The sequence below is a fragment of the Schistocerca gregaria genome, chromosome X (assembly GCF_023897955.1).
Source record: "Schistocerca gregaria isolate iqSchGreg1 chromosome X, iqSchGreg1.2, whole genome shotgun sequence".
In the NCBI taxonomy this organism is placed as follows: Eukaryota; Metazoa; Arthropoda; class Insecta; order Orthoptera; family Acrididae; genus Schistocerca; species Schistocerca gregaria.
In genome coordinates this window covers 730,503,179-730,522,909 of record NC_064931.1, presented here as the reverse complement: position 1 = coordinate 730,522,909, position 19,731 = coordinate 730,503,179, and the positions used below count along the sequence as shown (strand labels likewise).

General features: G+C 40.0%; 1 protein-coding gene across 1 annotated transcript in view; it reads right to left on the bottom strand.

Annotated features, from left to right (window-relative positions):
* Positions 1-19,731, bottom strand: part of LOC126299195 (organic cation transporter protein-like) — a 352,718-nt gene that overhangs the window by 44,010 nt on the left and 288,977 nt on the right. The window contains exons 6-7 of the mRNA XM_049990976.1: positions 12,157-12,298; positions 11,904-12,081 (exon numbers count right to left, since the gene is read on the bottom strand). Of these exons, the coding sequence (XP_049846933.1) occupies positions 11,904-12,081; positions 12,157-12,298 (320 nt within the window). The remainder of the gene's footprint in view (positions 1-11,903; positions 12,082-12,156; positions 12,299-19,731) is intronic.

The window sequence follows — 19,731 nt, the reverse complement described above, 5'->3', positions numbered from 1 at the left end:
GGTCGTGAGGAATGCTAGCTATGCAGTCATTAAACGGGAAGGAAGGGGTTTTCCAGTAGGTTTCCTGTCCTCCCCACAATTTAGGCTGATAATCTATCACTGTAAGTCACAAAATCAGAATTTGTTTTCCTTATTGTACTTTCAAATATGGCAGTCCTCTTTTTTTAATTCCCACCAACACAGACACACAACAATAGTTCAGTGTGCGCAAGTGCCCCACACACACACACAAACATGTAACATTTTATATTTTCCCTCCTCATAGCAGGTTTATCCATCTTATCTGACTTCTGAGTCTGCTGCTTTCCCAACCTATATCCTTTTTTTGTCTGAGGGACATTCTCAGTGTTCAAAAGGCTAGGAATGCCATCTAGTTATTTTTCTATCAGTAACACTAGGAGTTGCATTTCCTGAAGGTAATTATTGGCCAACTTAAAAATCTTTGTCATTCAGTATTCAGTGTGGTCAGAAACAATCTGAAAAGCTTGTAAGGGATTTGCAGGGTAGCTACTTCTGAGAAATAACTTTTACCAAAAAAATTCAATACATAGTGCTGTTTCCAATTTAATTGCCACTGAAGGTAGTCAATCAGGCTGTTGCACGCACAAGTTCAAGAGGCCCACCAGAGATGGCATCACCATGTGCTTCATTTGATTCCCTAAAAGTGCACAAGAGAGCTATACAAAATTTGGACATGGGATGGTGATGAGGATCAAACCCAAGCCCAAAGCTGAGCTATCTCATGCATTATTATCTATGGTATGAGACCAACTGACACTAATTTTATCTGGCAGGCCACTTGAGTTAGCAGACAGAGTGGCTTGATTGGCTAAGTTCAATGCTAATTAACTCTGAAGTGAATTAAATTTTCGCTTTGCAGCAGAGTGTGCACTGATACCAAACCTCTCGGCAGATTAAAACTGTGTGCCAGACCAAGACTATAACTCAGGATCTTTGCCTTTTGTTGGCAGGTGCTCTACCATCCAAACTACCCAAGCACAACTCATGACCCATCCTCATAGCTTCAGTTCCACCAGTACCTCATATCCTACCTTCCAAACTTCGCAGAAGCTCTCCTGCACATCTTGCAGAACTAACACTCCTGGAAGAAATGATATTGTGGAGACATGGCTTAGCCACAGCCTGGGGGATGTTTCCAGAATGAAATTTGGCAGGTAGGAGATGAGGCACTGGTGGAATTAAAGCTATCAAGATGGGTTGTGGAATGTGCTTGGGTAGCTCAGATGGTAGAGCACTTGTGTGCAAAAGGCATAGGTCTCAAGTTAGAGTCTCTGTCCAACAACAATTTTAATCTACCAGGAGGTTTCAAATCTGAAATAGTGCAACATATAAAATTGTTTTCTTAATGATTATTTCTCAGCACAGCCTCGCCAGAAACACCCTTACAAGCTTTTCAGACTGTTTCTGACCACCCTGAATACTTTAAAGTATTGACCCATATTACAATTTTTAATTTCTTTTACTTAAATAGTGAGTACAGCAACTTCATCAATAAAACAATTTTAACAATTATTTAATGCAGAGAAATAGTACTATTCTCATTGGAATGAACCTCATGTCCTCAGAACCTTCACAGTTTAACCAAAATGTTTGATTCTGTGTAAATTTTGGCCTGACTTGGGTTAATTTTCTTACTTAAGTTATATATTTCTTATCTGTAGATATTTCTGAAAATATTTGGTTGTCAAAAAACTGTTTTTACAATAATATTTTTTTATTATTCAAATCAATTCATTTTGGAATATTGGTCTTGTTCCATGAAAATAGTAACCAAAATATCAACTTAATTATCAAAAAACAAACATTGTTATGCTTCAGTTTTATGCAAACAAAATTTCTATCTTCATTTATAATTTTTCTAATTTCAGTATCACTAAAGAAATCTATTTTATAAAATACCAGGAAGCTACTTTTTAATATTGTCAAAATATGCAATGCTTGTTATTAACCATTAATGCTACAAGTTTTAACTTAAATAACTATGTTCAAAAAACAAGATTTAAATGAAATCTTAAAAACATTTTCAGTTAAGGCAGTCATGTTAATACTAATTTGGACTATATCCTGTTCTAGGATATACTTAGAGCTGGGTTCATAATAGATATACAAATTTTTGGTGCCTAGTGCATCAGAGTGTGTTTAGCATCTATTGAGTTTGATACACATTGTTCTCTGATCAGTTATGTTCTTTGTATGGCTCAGGCAAGTTGCACAGTGTATATTTGAAAACTGTCAAACGCGCGATGGTAAATTACATTGCAAGAACATGCAAGTACAAGAAGAAAATGGTTAAAATCAGCATAATGTTCCAGTGGTGGCCTGTCATTTAAACAACCCTGAATGAAATCTTTACAATAGGCTATACAAGAACAAAGCTACCAACGCTGATGCTGAGACCAACTTTGCAAGATAAGTAAGGGAAGATAGGGAGGGTTGGGGCAGTGGGAGATTCGGGTCATTCATTTTAAAACTTTGTGGTTGGTGTTACTGGCTCAGTTCACTTCTATAATCTTTGACTTTGAACTATTTATAGCTGCCACATTTAAATTTCACCAGCTGACTTGACTTTAGATGCTTCAGGTAAGCTAACATGAATTTCACTATCTAAAGTAAAAAAAAGTGCTATTTTTATGTCAATACACAGTGAAGTAACTAAATTTACTGAAGTGCATGTATTATTATAAATTCTTCATTAGTTTATCTTTGGAATGCAATATGAGTTTTTGTCATTACATAAATGAAATCCAGTATTTTAATATCAAATAGAAAAAAAGGTAACCAAGGGAAGGTCAGGCCACTACTGTCCCAATCCTCCCTTATTAAAAGTAGATATTGCTCTACTATTTACAGTTTGTTTTGGGAGCTTTATCGTCAATATGCTGCTTGTCTACAAGAAAAGGACAGACAGACAGACAGACAAACAGCCACTAACCCAGGAAGCAATACAATCTGCTATAGAAGCAATGAAAAATGGCAGAGGGCTGCGAGAGACAGCAAAAACCTATGGAATACCAAAATCAATCCTATCAACATATGCAGTAGACTGTGCTAGTAAATTCAACCATACTGAAAAATGCAGTTCTCTGTACAATCATTCACAAGTCTTCATGAATGGAAAAGAGCCCATGCTAGCTCAGTATCTAATTACAGCTGTCAAATTAAATTATGGATTAAATCAAATTGCGGCTAGGAAGCTTGCATCTCAGTTTGCTGTTGTAAATGAAAAGTGTCACTCAATACCCAAAGGTTGGGCACCTAATACAATAGCAGGAGGAGATTGGATGAAAGGCTTTATGAAACAGAACAAAAGACTGTCACTGTGAAAACCAGAAGCTACTAGCCTTTCTTGCAGGACAAGTATCAATAAAAAGAATGTCAGAATTTTTTTATAACTTGAGATCTGTTTTAAAAAGATACAATTCTGAGCAAAACTTCACATACAATGATGATGAGACAGCCTTAAATACTGTGCAAACGCCACAAAATGTAATTGCTAAAAGAAGTGAATCAGGTAACATCAGCAGAAAGAGGTAAATTGGCAACACTTTGTGCAACAATTTTAGCCAGTGGAACCTTCATTCCACCATATTAAATTTTTCCTAGAGCCAACTTCAAAGAGCATAGGCTCAATGGTTCTATACCCTGATCCTGAGGTTCTTGGAAATCCTTCAGTATGGATGAATGCCAGAAATTTTCTAGATTACTTGCATCATTTCAAGAAATTTGCTTCTCCAACAGCAGAAAACCCAACACTTCTTACATTTGAAAACCATGATAGCCACATTTCAACTGAATCCTTAAATTTTTGCAGAGAGAACCACATTATGATTCTCACACTGCCTCCTCACTGTGTCATAAATTGCAGTCTTTGGATGTATCTGTGTTCAGGCTCCTGCAGAAATGTTACAACACTGCCCATGACTCTTGGATGCTATCCAACCCAGGAAAAACCATTTTTATGTACAAGCTAGCTGGATTATCAGTCAGTGCAATCACTCTAGCATTTTAACTAAGAAAAGAAGAAAGTTGATCTATTCAACAGGCATTGTAGATCTGGATGAATTATGTGATGACAGCAGTGATACTCCCTTTGAAATGTCCTCAGACTCAGAACAAGAAGAGGGAATATCTATGGGAAAGTATGTGCTTGTTTGATCTGCCACAAAATAAAATCACATTCATTATGTGGAGTGCATAATGAACATTCCTGGTGATGACTGTGAAATTAAATTTTTGAAAAGAACATGCACTAATTGTTTGTTTTGTTTTATTTATTTTAGGATGCAAAGACAACTAGGGTCATACACACCCATATTAGAACTGTACAACAGGAAGACAAAGAGTGGAGTTAAAAATGGCTACACGTTAATCACAGTGGACAGAAGAGAAAATAGCTAAAACCAGAGACGTGGAGAAAGGTCTTTAAAATATGCCATAGAGACATGGAGGTCATGAACTAAAACTCAAATGGCCTTCACCATATTGCTACAATGAATAAAAAGTAAAACACGGTTAACAGCCTGCACGTTGTTTGCTAAAACAGCCAATAACTCAAGACAGCAAACACAAATGAGAACATAAGGTGTTATAAAAAGGGCATTCCATCAGGAAATGGTTGACTATCAGAGCTAGAGTGCAATGAGTACAAAGTGGTGGGGGAGCACCAGTTAACAAATGGCAATGGCTAAAAAGACAGTGCCTGATATGAAACCTCATGGTAAAAGGGCCGAGAGCATGTCATCCAAGCCACTGGGAGAGGCTTAATAACCTGGAGTTTGTCCCATGAAGGGAGGACAAGCAGTGATGCCAAAGTGACACCATCAGCTCACTGAGAGCAACACAGAGATCATCGGAGGGAGTGCAAGAACTAGTGGGCTGAGGTACGAGTACTGCAGCAGCATCAGCGGCCTTGTTTCCAGTCAGACCGAAGTGACCAGGAACCCACATAAACATCACACTGGCTCCATCAAGAGTGAGCAAGTGACAGTTTTCCTGGACCCGCTGCACTAAGGGATGGACACTCTCTACAGCACACATAGACTTTGAACAGCACTGAGAGAATCAGAGCAAATGATGCAATTGGAAAGCCAGTGTTGACAGATATACAGGGTGAAGAGCTCTGTGGTAAATACTGAGCAGTGTTCCGGAAGATGATACTAAAAAATGTCGGTGCCAATGACGAAAGCACACCTGACGCCACGGTCAGTCTGAGAACCATCAGTGTATACAAAGGTGCTCTTGCAAGTTCTGTGTGAATGTCATGAAACTTATGGTGATTGAGCAAGGCTTGAGTAGTGTCCTTAGGAAGTGAATGAAGGCAAGATAAACACGGGCCACTGCATGATGCCAAAGAGGTGAAAGGTTTACACCCACCAGGAAAGTTGCAGGTAGCACGAAGTTAAGCTACCGGAACAAGAGCCAAAAAGTGAACTCCAGGAGGAAACACAGCAGAGAGACGTGACCCAAACTGGCAGTCGAAGGAGTCATTGAATAAGGAGGCATAGGATGGGTGGCCACCCATGGCAGACAAACAGCACGCATATCTGCTGAGGAGAAATCTCGGCTGTAGGATGGTGGTGGTTTGGCAGCTTCTGCATACAGACTCTCAATCAGACTACTGTAACACAATGGTGGATAGAATTGAGACAGTGTAAGAGGGAGGGAAGGATGGACATGCAGATGCAAAAACAAAACACCCATAGTCTATGTTGGAACAGACAAAGGATTGGTACAAACAGAGGAGGATGGTTTGATCTGCTCCCCAGGAAGTATCATCGAAGACATGTAGGACACTGATGGACTGAATACAGTGGGCTGCCAGGTAAGACATGTGGGAGGACCAAGAAAGTTCCCTATCGAGCATGAGCCCCAGGAATTTTGTAGTTTCAACAAATGGAAGAGCAACAGGCCCAAGATATGAAGACAGTGGAAGAAACCAATTGTGCCACTAGAAATTCATGCAAACATATTTGTCAGTTGAAAAACAAAAGCCATTGTCATTGTTCCATGAGTTAAGACAATCAAGACATTGCTGAAGATGCCACTAAATGAGACAGGTCTGTGGAGAACTGCAATAGATGGCAGATGTCCAGTGGGAGACAGACCATCATAGGATTATTGGTGATAGCAAAGAGGATGACCCCCAGGATGGCACTCTGAGGCACACCATTTTCCTGGATAAAAGCAGAACCCACACGTACCTTGAAAGCTCGGTCTTCTACAAATTCCTCAAAGAAATGGGGCAGGTAGCCACAGAAGCCCCACATGAAGAGAGAATGGAGGATAGCAGTTCTCCAGCACGTGTCTTAGGCTTTCTTCAAATTAAAAAACATGGCCACAGTCTGGGATTTCCAAAGAAAACCATTCATGACATGGGTAGACAAAGTGATAAGATGGTCAGCTGCAGAATGGCGCTATCTAAATCCAAACTGTGTAGTGGTTAATAAATTTCGAGACCCGAACCATCACACCACCTGAACATGAATCGTATATTCCATCATTTTGCAAACACAGTTGGTGAAAGAAATGGGGTGGTAGCTAGAAGGGAGGTGTTTTTCCTTACCCGACCTAGGTATGAATATGACAGTGGCTTCATGTCAGCATCTGGAGAACGGGCCCTCTGCCCAGATGCGACTGTACTTATTAAGCTGAGAGTGCTTGCCCACAAGAGAAAGGTGCAGCCATAGAGAATGTTTTCAGTCATTCTTCATTACTAGAGGGCGTTTAGTTAATAAAAGGGTGAATGGCCTTTTAGACCATGATGCACAAATTTGAACACTAAAAGGCTTTTGTAATCAAACAAATGTTACAAATAAATTACAAACTATGTAGGAAAGCTAATACAATGGCAACAGAGAGTGTTTTAAAGCTCATTAAGGAACAAGACTGGCAGGATGTTTATAGTACTGATAATATAGATGACAAGTATAATGCTTTACTTTTTTGATTTAACTAAGGCATTTGTTATGTTGATGACAAAATATTGCTCCAGAAGTTAGACCATTCTGGAATACCAGGAGTAGCGCACAATTGGTTCACCACTTACTTTGACAACACACAGCAAAAGGTAATTATTCACAGTGCTGAGAATGGCTGTGATGTTGGGTCTGAGTGGGGCACACTCAAATGGGGGGTGCCCCAGGGATCACTGTTGGGGCCACTCCTGTTCCTTTTTTATATAAATTATATGCCCTCTTGTAATACGGGCACTTCTAAAATATTTCTGTTTGCTGATGACACTAGCTTGGTAGTAAAGGATGTTGTGTGCAACATTGGCTCAGTTTCAAATAGCGCAGTTCATGACACAAGTTCATGGCTTGTAGAAAATAAACTAACACTACGTCACAGTAGGACAGTTTCTAACACACAATTCAACAAAACCCAACGTTGTAATTACACAGAATGGGCATATGATTGGTGAGACTGAACAGTTAAATTTCTAGGTGTTCAGATAGATAGTAAACTGCCATGGAAAGCCCATGTTCAAGATCTTGTTCAAAGTGTTGATGCTGACATTTTTAGTATTCTAATGGTATCTGAAGTAAGTGATCGTTAAACATGAAAATTAGCCTACTTTGCTTATTTTCATTGGCTTTTGTCATATTTTGGGGTAACTCTTCCCATTCTCAAAGGATAATTTTGGCTCAGGAATGGGCAGTTCGGGCAGTACACGGTGTAATTTCATGAAGCTCTTGTCGACCCCTGTTCACTAGCCTGGGTTTTCTGACATTGGCCCCTCATTATATATACTCCTTACTGTCGTTTATTGTTAACAAAATTAGCTTATTCCCAAGAATTAGCAGTTTTCACTCAGTTAATACTAGGCAGAAATCCAATCTGCATTTGGATTGGACTTCCTTAACTCTTGTGCAGAAAGGTGTGGAGTATACTGCTGCATCCATTTTCAATAAGCTACCACAAGAATTCAAGAATCACAGCAGTAATCAATGCACTTTCAAATCAAACCTGAAGAGATTCCTCAGGGGTCACTCCTACTATTCTGTCAAGGAGCTCCTTGAAAAATTAAGCTAATTTCTATATTATATTGTTGACTGCGTTTACTTAAACTTATGACTTAACTTTTGCTGGGTTCATAAACCTTTTATTTTAAGTGTTATTACTTTTATGTTGTAATTTCATGTACTGACATGTTCCATGGCCTTGGATATTTGCTCCTCGATTTGGTCCTACAGAACTTGGTATGTAAAATAAAAATTTAAAAAAAAGCATTTGAATGTGAGCCGCGTCTGGCCCTGGAGTGGAGGACTGGGATGAAGTGAGAGCATGATCTAGCTCCCTCATAGTAAAGAAGGCATTGCAGCACTCACAATTCTGAGAAGAGAAGGATATTGCCCAAGCCTCCTCTGCATATTTCTGATGGAGGATGGCAGAGTGATAGTGGGAGGAGCTCAAAATCTCCCCAAAAAGATGTCCCAAGGTGTTGAAGAAAGGAATACGGACCACGATGACATGATCTGCTACTGTCAGGCCGGAAATTGGGGAACGGATCTCAGTCCCAGAGAGCCATTGGAGATTGGCCCGCACAGTGGAAAAGGGTGTGGAACTGTTAAAAGAACTAGTGAATGAAATCCAGCAGGCTTTTTTCCTATCCTGAAGAATGTGATGACATTGTGATCACAACTGTTTGTAATGAATCCAGTTTGCTATCATAGGTTTATGGTTAAGAACACAGATAGCACATCTCCATTTGCAAATTGCTTCACAGCATGTTTCAGTCCACTAATGGACTGTGACACAGTGTGGTAAAGAGGAAGTGTGAGGAATGGACCATTCTGTGATGGTAAGGATAACATTTGTAAGATACTCCACCTGGTCATCAAAACTGTGGAAATGTTTTTCATTTAAGGTCACCAGCAAGGAGTAAAGCCTTGGCCTTTGTTAGCTGTCATTTGTGTGTGCACATAGGAGGGGTAGGAGTTAGCAAATGGATAGCACATGGGAAATGGTCACTTGAGTGAGTGTCAGAGAGAACTGACCACTCAAGATGATGGGCAAGCTGTGCAGTGCACAATGAGAGGTCCAAATGGGAATAGGTGTATGAGAAGTTTGAGAGGAAGGTGAGTGCTCCAGTGTGACAGGTCCTGGGAGAACCCCAAAGGGGATGGTGTGCATTGAAGTCATCAAGCAGCAGGATTGGGTGAGGTAGCTGCCTAATTAGCTACAGGAAGCCTGCCTGGTGTCATCGAATGATGGAGGGATGTAAATGGTAAAAAGGGAAAAGGTCCAGTGAGGAAGGAAAAGGTGGCTAGTCAGGTACATGGACTATGAATGTTGTCTCGTATGAGCAGCGTAACCCCCCCATGAGATGGAATGCTAGCATTAGAGGGACGGTCAAAATGGACGAGGAAGAAATTGTGAGAGCTCAAAGTGGTTGTGAGGATGCAATTTTGTTTCCTGAAGGCAGAGAACAAATGGACACAGTGATTCTAAGAGCAGCCATAAATCCTCTTTGTTGGATCAAAGGCCATGAGCATTCCATTGGAGGAGAGTCATGACAAGGAAAAAATGAAGGGGTGCCACCTAGGTGGGTGCTGAGTGCCAGCCTTCGAAGACTCACTGCTATGGGGCACAGAGGCAGGAGGAGCCTGCTCCATGAGGTTGACAGAAGCATCAGGATCCTCCTTTCATCGGCCTGCAGATTCCGGGGAAGAAAACTGGTTGGTGGTGAGCACTGGCCACACAGAGGTTGGCCTGGCAAGGGTATCACGTGGCAACACTGTCGAAGAGGATCAAATCGACAAAGGAGAAGACCATTTGTCTTTGACTTCTCTGAGCCATTCCAGTTGGCAGAGGAAGACTGAGATGTTGGTTGGCTGGAGGGACATAGGAAGTTTTCATGGGAGTATTGCTTCTGTCTTTTCTGGACTGCTGGTTGTGTAGCTAGTGACTTCACAATGTGAGGTGAAGGTTTGGTGGTGTGTACATAGCTGGAGGAGGAGTTGGGGATACAACCATGATGCTGGGTGATTTCACAACCATAGTGCTAAATTTGAGGTAGCATGTCTGCATTGTTATTTCCTTCGTGGAGTGAGAAGTAACACTTCACCCAGATCTCCTGGGCAGCCTGCTCAGCGAGATACATGGGCCAATCACAGGAGGCGGTGGCATGTTCGACATTGCAATTGATGCAATGGGGAGAAGGACAATTGCCCTCATGAACATCCTTACCACAGGTTACACATTTGGCTGGGTGTCAACAGGACTTTGAGATGTGCTTGTAATGATGACACTGGTGGCAACACATCAGATTCAGATTATATGGGCTTACTGCAATAACTTCATAAGCCGTTTTGATCTTTGACAGACAAAACACTCTATCAAAAGTGAGGAAGAGTGTGCATTTGGGTGCTAAGGAGGCATCTACTTTTGTCATCACCTGATGGATGGCAATGACACCCTGATTAGAGATGTATGTTAGGATTTCTGCCTTGGTCAGGCCATCGAGCAGCCTATTGTAAGTAACACCATGGGGAGAATTTAACATTCAATGAGCCTCGACATGAACAGGATAGCCATGGAGGAGTGAAGCTGCAAGCAGTTGTTGTGCTTGAGAATCAGAAGTAGTTTCCAAAAGCAAAGTACCATTGCATAAACAAGAGCAGGATTTCACAGGGCCAGCAACTGCATCAACACTTTTCTGAATAATGAACGGATTTACCATAGTGGGGGAATGACCATCTTTAGTACATGAAACCATGAGGAACCTTGGTGCAGCTGGGAGGGTCTTTGAATTGTTAGTCTCATTCCATTTATGTTTCATAGCCATTGACTGTGAAGATGACTGGCTCATTGTGAGAAAATCCTCATGATTGCCAGTGTCTCCAATAGCACATCCCTTCCAACTGGGGACCCCCTTCGGAAGGGGGTGCACCAACCTTAGGTGATTCTTTACACCAGTGGTCACACCTCCTGAACACTTGAGAGAGGAACCAATCAGCAATTTGGGAAGGTAGCAGCTCAGGCAATCACCCCTCCCTGGGCCTGGCCTGTACCAGTTACCTGTTATGCATCACAGATGTGGGCAAGCCTTCAATAGCGCACAGGGAGGAAGAAGAGAAAGAGAAACCTCAAACGCCAAAGTGGGGAAGGACAGCAGAAGGTGAACAAAAAAAGAAAAAAGGAATGAAAAACAGTGAGAGTATTCTGATACTGGCTACCAAAAATGCAGAATACATTTCCAAAAACAGCCAGACATGTTCCCCAAAGACTGGGGCTCCGTGGTAGCCAAGCAGGAACCCACCGAAGAGTGGCAAGCCCTCTGGGTGGGTACTAGTAGTGAATTTATATATCCTGATGTAGATGACATTTCAAATGTCAGCAAGTATGACACTGTTCATGTTTTTCAGAACCCCCTGAAAAATGGAGGATATGAAAGAAGAGAACTGCAACTGTTTTTTTCCATAATTTTTTTTAAAATAAATTTCAGAATGTAGTGTAGGAACTCACTCAGAAAATAATAATCATAATCTGTAACAATGCAGTTAATTTTATAAGTTCATATGTGATTATTTTGTATTTTTATATGTGAAAGTTGTACATTTCCCAACCCTCCCATCCCTCCCATCCCACTGTCCCAAGCCATACTCTGTAGGGGAGGCTTGGGTTAGAATGCAGGGCATCAAAAATTTGTTAATAGTTTCCACTTTGTTTTGTAAAAATAAAGAAATTGTTTAGTTTACACACATGCATATAAATATCAGTTCTGTAAGGGTCCATGGACATAGGAATCATCTTTGGTTTTTCAGTAACTCCAGGAGGTAATGCAGAACTATTTTTGCAATGGTACTTGGAAAAATTAAACAGAACCATAGGTTAAAAATTTACTCTCAATATTTTTCAAATTCTTAAAGAGAAAAACATACCTGAAATTGTAACATTGATGAAAATATTTCCACCCACTTGTCCCATGTATTGTGCTAGGCCATAGAAGCACAAACCACAAACAAACCAATTGAAGTACATGCACAGTGTCTTCATTCTCATGTTTGGTGTTCTAAAGAGGTCCAATATATTTCCCTTTTCCTCAACATCTTTCTTTTCCTTTAAAAAACATTTAAGTAGTTAAAATAGTTGTTGTGTATAATTATTAGCACTTTATTAGAAAAAAGTTCTTACAGTGGCTGAGACAGTAGTCTTGATGATCTGAGAAACATCTACATTTTTTAAATTGTTCTTAGCAGCTGCTTTTTCCAATATTGCACCAGCTTCCTTTGTACGACCAACAGCAAGAAGCCATCGAGGTGACTCTGGAAGCACACTACAGGAATCATATGGACATTAAACATTGGTAGCAACATATCATGATGAGTACAAGGTTACTGATTTGTAATTTTATATATTAATCTATTGTGGTATCTAATACTCTATAAATGGTCAGAATGCAGTGACAAACACAAACAAACCATGTACACATCACTAGTAAACTGACACACTCTCTATTAAATTTATAGAAACCTTCAATTCCACATAAAAATAACTAAGTACATGAGTTGTCAACTACTCTTTAACAGTGGCCTTACAATGTATACTGCAACAGTGACAATCAGAGTTGTCTCTTGTTTTGAGTAACAAGACATTTTCAAAGGTGCAGAACTGATATTCAATTAAGAGAAATGGTTTGAAGCAATGGTAGGACATGACACAAATAAATACAACCTGACAAGCCTTAGGATCATAACTAATGGGTGTCTTATAGTGCCAAATGACGAGTTACTCCATAACAGACTGTGATGAAAGTGTGCAGAGGAGTATAACTGCAACAAACAGTATTCTTGTTTTATGCATGCATTGCCCATTTTTTTCACGATTTGGTGTGGAACTGAGTTAGCACTCTTAAGGCTGAGCCGGATAGTGCCAGGGAGGAAATTTGCCTTACTACCTATCAGATACTGAGAAGTCTGAGACAGGTTTCGGAATAACTGTGTCTCAGTTAAAAGAGTTGTATTGGGTGAGGTATATATAGAAAGAGATGCTAATATCAAATTCAATTTTTATTCCAGAGTGAATGTGTATATGTATTTGAAAGTAGCTTTCCTAAAGAGTTACCCAGAAAACCCTTTAAAAAAGCAAGTCATGGATAAGTGAGGGTATTAAAATCTTATATAAGAGGAAGAGGGAAATATAGATATAGAGTAGAGTAAGTCAAGATCTGACATTACATTCATACTGCAAAAAAACTGTTGTATTTCATGGGAAGTCTCCTGAAGTATGCATGTCCCGACATAATAATGCAGTTAAGATTAAAACCGCATGAGATATTGTCAGACGGGAAACAGGACAGCCAGCCACTGCCCAAGATACTGTAATAATTAAACTAAATGACAATGTTGTGACTGATAATTCACAAGCAGGAAGTACTTTTAACAATCACTTTTTAAATGTAGCAGTGAAAATAGATTAAATTTATCAGTTGATGAGGCAAGAGAATATATTAAAAATGCCATTCAACTAAGCCTTAAGCTCAACATGTAGCATCAACATCCTTCACTGAAATTAATGCACTTATAAAAATTATATAAAAAAAAACAAATATCATGTGGGAATGATGCAATTTCTAACATAATTCTGAAAAGTTATTTCAACTTAATGAGTAATGTTGTTAGTGATATATGGTATGCATCACTGGCACAGGGAATTTTTCCAGACAGGTTAAAAAACACAAATGTTAAACCACTTCATAAGAAAGGTAACAAGATGGACTGAAATAGTTATAGTAATAACAAGAAGTCACACACTTAAGTGGAAACTATTTACTTATCATATCATATTTCAAATTCCAGAATGGTTGCTCAATTGAGAATGCTATTTATAAATTTACTCATCAAATAGTACAAGCTTTAAATAATAATATATCACCACTTAAAGTTCTTTTGATCTTTTTGAAGCATTTGGTTATGTAGATCATGCTACACTCTTACGAAAATTCACATTTTATGTAATTGATGGTTTTACACACAACTGGTTTGAATCATACTTAAAAATGGAATAAAAAACGCTGTGCTCAATAATTTCAACAATGTTTGAAAGATAGAAAATTTTATAGACTTGGGAGAAATCACAAAGTGAGTCCAACAGTGTCCAATCTGGGGTCCACTGCCATTCCTTATGTAAGTGAATGGTCTTCCACTTAACATTCAACAAGCAGAATTGGTACTTTTTGCAGGCAATAATAGTTTTTCTATGAATTACATTACAGAGAAAGTAACAGAAGAGAATTTTTCAACAGCCGAAGTTGGCTCACCAGAGAGCACAGTTAATCAGAGGTTTTGTGAAGGACCACCTATGTCAATGAATAAAAATGCAATTAAAAGTATAAAGGCATATCTATTACTTAAGCCATGTAGCATGCTGAATGAACTTTAGATCCAAGCAAACCACACAATAAGCACCTGAGGATGATGGTCTCACACAGGGGTGTGAGCAGAGCTCCAAATTTACAAAAAAAATTTTCCACGGCTGACTGGGTTTCTGTGATTTGGAGTCAAGTGGAGTGTCTCAGCCAAAGGCTTCATTGACTCTGTGACAGTCTTGGCTACAGATTTTTAGACCAGCATTATTGTGTGCAGATTTGTAGGACTGCCCTTGACAGATCAGGTGTGCACTACAAAAAAGCAGATACTCAGGAAGCAGAGTACTTGTGGAGTGCACATAGATTTTTTTAAAGTTAGGCAGAGGTTTGAGGTACTGTGATGAACACTCACCAGTCAATGTGCAGAAAGGGAAGTCAGACCATGTTGAGAGTACACACTTTGAGTCAAAATTTTAATAGTGAATTGCTGAAGTAATTATAACAAAGTTCCCAATTTACTGTCCTCGAGGGAAGTTATCATACTCAGATTGATCTTGAGATTGAGAGCTAGCTGAAACCTGAAGTACAAAGCTCTGAGATATTTAGTGAATTATGGAAAGTATACCAGAAAGACAAATTAGATGTCATAGGAGGTGTACTGTTCATTACAGTTGACAAAAGTAATGTCTCTTTTGAGGTCAAAGTTGAGTGTGACAGCGAAATTTTCTGATTGCTTACAACAGGTCCAGGTGAAATCAAGTTAATTGTTGGATTTTTTAGTGGCCACCCCATTTTTCTGTGACAGTTCTAGGGTCATTGAAAGAAAGTCTATTAGTAGGAGGTAACTAACCTACAAAATGTAGACTGGGGCATCTATGGACTCACCACGAATAGTACACACAGTCTTGCAAATTGCTTTTAAACACATTTTCTGAAAACTGTCTTGAGCAGTTAGTTCAGCAGCCCACATGCAGTGAAAATATTTTAGACCCTATAGCTACAAATAGGCCAGGCCTTATTGATAGTATCAGTGTAGGGAGGGAGATTAGTGACCATGATGTCATTACATCAAACCCATGACTACAAACTTTCATGAATCAGTCAGGTTAGGAGATTGTTTCTGCAAGAAAGAGCAGTTACATAATTCTTAGCAACTCACTTAGACAGTGCACTGACATTGGTTAGTTCCAGTAAGATGGATGTTAAAGAATCATGAGCAAAATTTAAACAAATTGCAAATCATGGTCTGGCAAACTATGTGCCTAGTAAGTGGATTAAGGATGGGAACATGAAATTCAGAATATACTGAGGTAGCAAAGATTGTTGAACTGTCAGTTCAGAAGAGAATGTGCAAATGACAAAATGCAAAGTATAGTGGAGATACGTGAATCTGAGGAAAGATTTATGACAAAGCATGCAATAACTACCACCATCAAACCTTAGCAAAATATCTGGCTGAGAAAATTCTGATACTATGTAAAATTGTTAAGCAGGTCTATGGCTTCCATTCCATCACTCCTTGACCAGTCTGGCATAGCAGTTGAAAACAGTAAAATAAATGTTTAAGTTTTAAATTTCAACACTTGAGAAACCGTTCAAGAAATCATTTGACAATCACAAAGACTACTGAATGGACAGCACAGTAGTAGGCATCCCTGGCATATAAAAGCCACTGGAATAGTTGAAAACAAGTAAGTTGCCAGGTTCAGATGGAATCCCAGTTCAGTTTTACAAAGTGTACTGTATGACATTGGCCCCTTACTTAGTTTTCATTTATTCTTCATCTCTCTCACAGTGACTGAAAAAAGGCACAGGTAAAGGAATGGACCCACAAAATTACAGATTAATAACCTTAACATTAGTTTGCTGAAGAATTCTTGAACATATTCCGAGTTTGAATATGAAAAATGTCCTTCAGACTGAAAAGTTTAAGTCCATGAATCAACATGGTTTTACAAAGCACCACTCATGCAAAACTCTGCTTGCTCTTTTCTCATATGATATTCTGTGAACTATGAACGAAGGGCAACAGGTAGATTCCTTATCTCTAACTTTCCAGAAAGAATTTGACACAGTGTCCCACTGCAGACGTAACAGTGTTACCAGCATACAGAATAGGTTACCAGATATGTGAGTTGCTCTAAGACTTCTTAAGTAATAGAACCCATTATGTTGGCCTTAACAGTGAGTGTTCTTTGGAGGTAAGGGTACTGTCAGGAGGGATTTAGGGAAGTGTAATAGGACTGCTATTATTTTCTATATACATAAATTATCTGGCAGAGGGGTGGGCAGCTGATGATGCTGCGGTGCATGGGAAGGTATCACAGTACAGTGGCTGTAGGAAGACAGAGTAGGAAAAACAAACCCATAATATTTGGATATAGCATTAGTAGTGTCCTGATTCACACAGTCACACCCTTCACATATCTGTGGGTAATGTTGTGAAGTGATATGAAATGGAACGAGCATGTGAGGATTATGATAGGGAAGGCGAATGGTTGACATTGGTTTTCTGGGAGAATTTTGGGAAAGTGCAGTTCATCTGTAAAGGAGACCACATACATGGCGCTAGTGTGACCTACTGAATACTTCTTAGGTGTCTGGGATCTATGCAAGGCCAGATTAAAAGAAAACATAGATGCAGTTCAGAGGCAGGCTGCTAGATTAGGTTTGAACAACATGCAAATTTTACAGAGAAGCTTTGGGAACTCAAATGGGAACCCTAGAGGGAAGACAACATTCTTTTTGAGGAACACTAGTAAGAAAATTTAGAGAACCAGTATTTGAAGCTAACAGCAGAACAATTCTACTGCTACAAACATACATTTCACATAATGACCATGAATATAAGATATGAAAAATTTGGGCTCATATGGAGAGATATATAGACAATCACTTTTCCTTTGCTCTATTTGCAAGTGGAACAGGAGAGGAAATGACTAGTAGAGGTACAAGGGACCCTCTGACATGCACCATACAGTGGCTTGCGGAGTATGGACACAGATGTAGGTGAGTTGCACCCTTTATATATCATCAACTTTAAAACTGCACGAAGTTTGTATCATTTTGACTGTCAAGAATGAAAGTACACTTAATAGAGAATAAGAAGACATCTAGCCACAATGGTCAACTTTGTTCTTGTCTGCAGCTAAGTGCTGGCCATTCATTCTGGTGAACGATTGGTTGGTTGTTGTACAAACATAAAACGCCGTGCATAATTTGCATCAGAGCTAGTGTATGATATGGCTGCTTGCACAGCTGTCGCAAACAGTGATGGGATACAGTAAGCATGGGACAGGACTGGAGCAGGAAGTGCTGGGTGGGTGCATTGGGAAGGTCTTGCACGGGGTCTTCTACAGGTATATAATCATGTGGCAGGAGATTGGGAATGACATAGGGATGGACCAAGATGTTGTCTAGTCTGAGTGAACAACAGAACACTAATTTAGGAATGGTGTGAAGGATCTTCAGTAGGATGTCCCACATTCCCAGGCATAATGATAGATAGGCAAATCCCTGGCAGAGGATATTGTTCAATTGTTCCAATCCAGTACCATATTGTATGATGACGGGGCATTCTTTTGTAACTGATTCTTGATGGTGGTTGGAAGATTGGAGGTGTGTGAGGATATTGCATGGGAAATCTGGTTGCAGACTAGATTTTTTTTTAGGATGGGGGTGTATGCCATCTCTGGGTTATCAAACCGTATGGGAGCAATTTTTTTGGTGTGAAACATATGACAGGTTTCTAAAAGTAGGTACTGTGTCATCATTACAACCACATCTGCATTTAATATGGGCAGAGGTGGGGATAGATGGTGTCGTGACTCTGAGTCCTGATCTACATCTACATCTACATTTATACTCTGCAAGCCACCCAACAGTGTGTGGCGGAGGGCACTTTACGTGCCACTGTCATTACCTCCCTTTCCTGTTCCAGTCGCGTATGGTTCGCGGAAAGAATGACTGTCTGAATGCCTCCGTGCACGCTCTAATCTCTCTAATTTTACATTCATGATCTCCTTGGGAGGTATAAGCAGGGGGAAGCAATATATTCGATACCTCATCCAGAAACGCACCCTCTCAAAACCTGGCAAGTAAGCTACACCGCGATGCAGAGCACCTCTCTTGCAGAGTCTGCCACTTGAGTTTGTTAAACATCTCCGTAACGCTATCACGGTTACCAAATAACCCTGTGATGAAACACTCCGCTCTTCTTTGGATCTTCTCTATCTCCTCCATCAACCCGATCTGGTACGGATCCCACACTGATGAGCAATACTCAAGTATAGGTCGAACGAGTGTTTTGTAAGCCACCTTCTTTGTTGATGGACTACATTTTCTAAGGACTCTCCCAATGAATCTCAACCTAGTACCCACCTTACAAACAGTTAATATTATATGATCATTCCACTTCAAATCATTCCGCGCGCATACTCCCAGATATTTTACAGAAGTAACTGCTACCAGTGTTTGTTCCGCTATCATATAATCATACAATAAAGGATCCTTCTTTCTATGTATTCGCAATACATTACATTTGTCTATGTTAAGGGTCAGTAGCCACTCCCTGCACCAAGTGCCTATCTGCTGCAGATCTTCCTGCATTTCATTACAATTTTCTAATGCTGCAACTTCTCTGTATACTACAGCATTATCCGCGAAAAGCCGCATGGAACTTCCAACACTATCTCCTAGGTCATTTATATATATTGTGAAGATGATATCAATAAATATGAATCAGACAAGACATTTGGGGTTTGAGAGGCTGGGAAGATTTCTGCTCAATGGCTCATAAAAAGGCTGACATAGGAGGGTGTCATGTGGGTGTCCATCAATGTACCACATTTTTGTTTACATTCCCTCCCATCAAAGGAGGAATAGTAGAATGACAGAATATAGTCAGTAAGGCGCATGAGGAATTAGGCAGTGAGTCTGGAGTCTGAGGGACTTTGGAAGAGATGAGGGAGTATGGGAGAGGTAGTATTTGATAGAAGCAAGGCCATGGGCATGAGAGATGTTTGTGTATAGAAGTGCATCAACAGCAATAAGTAGGAATCCAAGAGGTACAGGGGAGGAGATGGTGAAGAGACTGGTCAGCACCTTTAATGTGAGAGCCTAGGTTTTGGGGAAACTGGTTAGAGCTGTTGGTCAAGAGGAGTGCAAACTCTTTCAACAGGAGCACACTAACCAGCTTGAACGGGGCAACCAGGATTGTTGGTTTTGTGAATTTTGGGAAGCATGTGGGTGTGTGGCATGTTGTTGGGATGAAGAGGGAATTGGCCTCAGGGGAGAGGCTCTGGGATGAGCCTAATGACTTCATTAGGGATTGGAGTTTATATTGGTCTCATCGGATGGGATCACTATGGCTGAGCTTTTATGTGGAGCAGCCAGTTGGGAGA